General features: G+C 54.0%; 1 protein-coding gene across 1 annotated transcript; it reads right to left on the reverse strand.

Moving 5' to 3' along the window:
• Positions 1–284: 284 nt before the first annotated feature.
• EIF1 (eukaryotic translation initiation factor 1) lies at positions 285–3,011 on the reverse strand. Its single transcript, XM_079796854.1, has 4 exons — positions 2,823–3,011; positions 1,894–2,057; positions 1,699–1,800; positions 285–1,113 (listed from the first exon to the last, which is right to left on the reverse strand). Exons 1-4 carry the CDS (start codon positions 2,851–2,853, stop codon positions 1,069–1,071), a joined length of 342 nt encoding a protein of 113 aa, XP_079652980.1. The 5' UTR covers positions 2,854–3,011; the 3' UTR covers positions 285–1,068.
• Between the last annotated feature and the right edge of the window lie 610 nt (positions 3,012–3,621).

The following is a 3,621-nucleotide window of genomic DNA, read 5'->3' on the forward strand; positions in this document are numbered from 1 at the left end:
AGCCTCCTGATATTAATTTCAGCTTCACAAACACACCAGTCACTTTTTAATACCACAAACCTAATTTTCTAGTACACTTTTGCATACCTTCTCTAGGAGTTTGGAGATTAGGTGAAGCCCCACACTATGTCTGTCCTTTTGGGAAACTTAAAAGGAGCAAGCTCACTAAGTTTTCTTGGCCTATTTGTTCAGGCCCCAGTTGAGAAACTCTGGGGCAGACGGAACCCCCTGCCCACTTCTGTGCTTCTTTCACACACAGACATACATAAAATAGAATCTGCAGGTCAGGTGTTTCTGAAAACAAGTTTTATTTAAATAAGGGTTTAAATACATAACATAACATTAAAACTGAAGGAGGGAAAAAAAAAAACACCCCAAAAATCTTTTTTCTTTTACTTCACATGGCATTGGGCAACTGCTATTAAGTTGCAAGCTCTACAGCTAGCTACAAGACTGACACTTCAGTTTGAAATTTGTTCCCTTGTCAAAAGTTTAACTCGGATAGAAGATTGGCCTCAGATTATGGTGTTTGGACAATTAGCTAGGATATGTCGGGTCAAAAAGACCTTGGTGGCAAGCCCGAAGTCCTTACACCTCACTGGAGGGCAGGTGGCAGGCTGCTCTAAGCTCCATCCACCTGTCAGGGGGAGATCTTTGACTACGGAAGGCTCCCTCTAGTGGTACACATGCCGCTGCTGCCTGACCCCTCTCCTCTCAGCTTCACGGAAGGCTGTTCAGGCGGTGACATTCTCGGAGGGCAGGGAACTCTGGCGAGGAGCTTTGGCCAGACATGGGCTTGGCTGAAACCTCACGGTATTGCTGTTTCAGGCTGGACACTGCCAGGCGCCTACTGCTTGACCTCTGTTTAAATGAGGGACTTCAAGACTAGACAGCATGGCTCTTTTCAGTTTATTGCATGAAGGAGTTACACTAGTCCAAGTTAAAAGCAGACCCCAAATGATTACATTATACAAGCTGTGAGGTTTTTAAACTTGTGACAAGGGACAGAAGGGACATTCTACTCATTGCAAAGAAATCCTCACTTTAGCTTCTGTGAGCCAAAAGCACTTAAAACCCATGAACCTTCAGCTGGTCGTCCTTAGCCAGTCCAATCTGCAAAAAAATAAAATAAAAGGGCAAAGTTTTAAAGAGTAGATTGAAAGAGTTCAAGCGCCCAATTCTGGAGCAAAATAGTCCTACCTTCCTGCTTCTACACTGGGCAAGGGAAGTCCAAGAGCCAAGATGCATACCCCAACCACTAGGAGCACAGTGGTTCTCAGCTCAGGGTACTTAGCTAAATACCAACAATGGAACAGATTTTAGCAGCTAGGAGCAACAGCCAACCAGACTTCCTGCTTAGTTTAGTACCTGTCTGCACACAATTAAATCTGCAACCTTTAAAAGCAGAACCATAAAAAGGAGGGGGCATATATAATACTTGCAACAATAAAGATTTTTTTAAATCAATAAAAACGTATTTCTTAAAAAGGAAAGGTAAAGTAGACCCATAAAAAAGTAAACTTAAGGCAGACAAGTTCCTCCTGTTTTTGGAAATACATGCGTCTATGTACTTCGAAACTCAACCGTTTCGCTCAGCCTTAAAAGGGAAACGTCCAATTTTCCCAGCAGAAACGAATCGATTAGGCAGGATCTGAGATGAGCCAGGGCAGAGGCACCGATGCAAGTAACCCGACTCACCTCGACGAGGAACTGGCATATGTTCTTGCGCTGGTCACCCTGCAGCTGAATTACTTCTCCATATTCTGGATGCTCAATTACAGTACCATTGCAGGCAAATTTCTGCAAGGGAAGCAAGGCAGATTAGGCGAGGCCATACCACAGCGCCTGTATGTGAGAGCACGCACAAGGTCCATTCCTCCCACGAAGACCTACCTTCTTAAAGGCCTTCACTAGTTTCTTTTTATCGTAATCATCAGCGATCCCTTGGACGGTGGTAAGGGTCTTCCTGCCGTTTCTCTGTTGAATTCTTATATGGATATAATCCTCAGTGCCAGCGGGAAGCAGATCATCACCCTTACTTGCATCAGCAAAGGGGTCTGGGAAGAAAGGTTGAAGTTTAGAGCCCTGGATAACAGCTTTCTTGTAATCTCTTGTCAACAGTTCTTTGGGACCCGGTGTTGTCCTAGGCCACTGTCACCCTCCCACCGGCCCTTCTGTGAGTGCAGAAAACGAATCCCGAAATCGCCAAGAACTGGGTCAGATCCGATCCTGTCCTTTGTGGGCTCTCCCCGGAACAGGTCAGTCGGGGGCGGGTGGCTTCCTCCCCCAAGCCCCGCCAAAAAGCCTGGGCCTCCGGGCCCGCCCTCGGAAGCCGATCACGTGTCGGGGGAGCCTGGGCGGGCGGGCACCGCCCCAGCCGGCTGATGCAACCGGCCGGAAGCCGAGCTCCGAGGCGGGGCCGACTCCCCGCCCCATTGGCGCGCGCGTTTGTCACTCTAGAGCTGGGGCCGCCTCCCTCCCCGGGGTCCGGGACAACGGCGGCGACGTCAAGGATGTGACGCAGCGGTGGCGGGAGGGGGCGGGTGTGGCCCGCGGTGGGGCCGGAGCCATTAGTAAATGCGCCACCCGAGACGCTGGGCCCGCCCAAGGGCTGACCTCTCGTCCTCGTCTTCCGGTCACGCTCAGGGGCCGACCCCCCCAAGGCCCAGGCCCGGTCCCCACTGCCCACGAGGCCAGACACGTCCCCTTCGCACCCATCTACAAAGGCCCGAGCGCTAGGGGGCTTCCCGGGGCCGTCTCTGGGCCTAGACAGCCCTGCCGCCCCACCCGGGCCTTCCCCGCGGGCCCGCCCCGCCGCTCACCGAAAGAGTGGAGGTTCTGGATAGCGGACATACGATACGATTCCTTTTCCTCGGTGGAAACGGCCTGCGGAAGGCTGCGGCGGGAGAAGGCGGGCAGGGGGGACGGAGCGTCGGGAAGCGAGGGGGGCTCGAGGGGGAGGTTGCTGAGTCCTCGGCGGCGGCTCAGTCACTGGGGCGAGGGGCGGTGCCTGTATTCACTTATATAGCCGCCCTGTGTCGCCAGCACGCTGCCCTCACGTCTCGGCCCCGCCCACGGCGTCGTGCCCCCGGCGCCCAGGCGCTGCCGCTTCCAATTGGTCCGGGGGTGGGGGCGGGGACGCGGGACAGCGCGTGCGCAGACGCTCAGGGCTGCGGGAGGGCGTCCTCGGCTTCGGGGAGAGGTCGGAGGGGGAGGGGAGTCTGGGTCGGTCTGCGCGCGCCTGCGCAGTGCGGCAGGAAGGCGGCGGCGGCGGCGGCGGCGGCGCGGAAAACTGGCGGAGGTGTCGGGCGCGCCTACGCCCTCCGTTCCCTTTTCCTGTTCCGTGTGTTTGACCCCGTTGTCGCCCTCCCTGCGCCAGAAGGGGTTTTTATGGGGGCACATTGGCCGTCTTCGTTGGGGACCTGGATGCTGAGCCTCGGAAACCGGACAGGTTACCACCTCGTTACCCACTTCCTCTTTCTTTACAGGTTGAAGGTGGCCCTTAAATCAACATCCAATAACAGAACCCAGACTTCATTAACCTACAAAATAAAAAGGGCTTTCAAAGGGAGAGACCACAGGGTTTATTTGAGCTCCACTGATTCAGGCAGCAGCCCAAGG

The sequence above is a fragment of the Cnephaeus nilssonii genome, assembly GCF_951640355.1.
Source record: "Cnephaeus nilssonii genome assembly, chromosome: 19".
Classification (NCBI taxonomy): Eukaryota; Metazoa; Chordata; class Mammalia; order Chiroptera; family Vespertilionidae; genus Cnephaeus; species Cnephaeus nilssonii.

What these genes read in the sequence shown, in the direction of transcription:
- EIF1 (XM_079796854.1), bottom strand. Translation starts at nt 2,853, where the DNA reads ATGTCCGCTATCCAGAACCTCCACTCTTTCG. An exon ending in TAGTGAAGGCCTTTAAGAAG is followed by an intron (nt 1,801 to 1,893) that starts GTAGGTCTTCGT and finishes CTTCCCTTGCAG; the next exon opens with AAATTTGCCTGCAATGGTAC. An exon ending in TATGCCAGTTCCTCGTCGAG is followed by an intron (nt 1,114 to 1,698) that starts GTGAGTCGGGTT and finishes ATTTTTTTGCAG; the next exon opens with ATTGGACTGGCTAAGGACGA.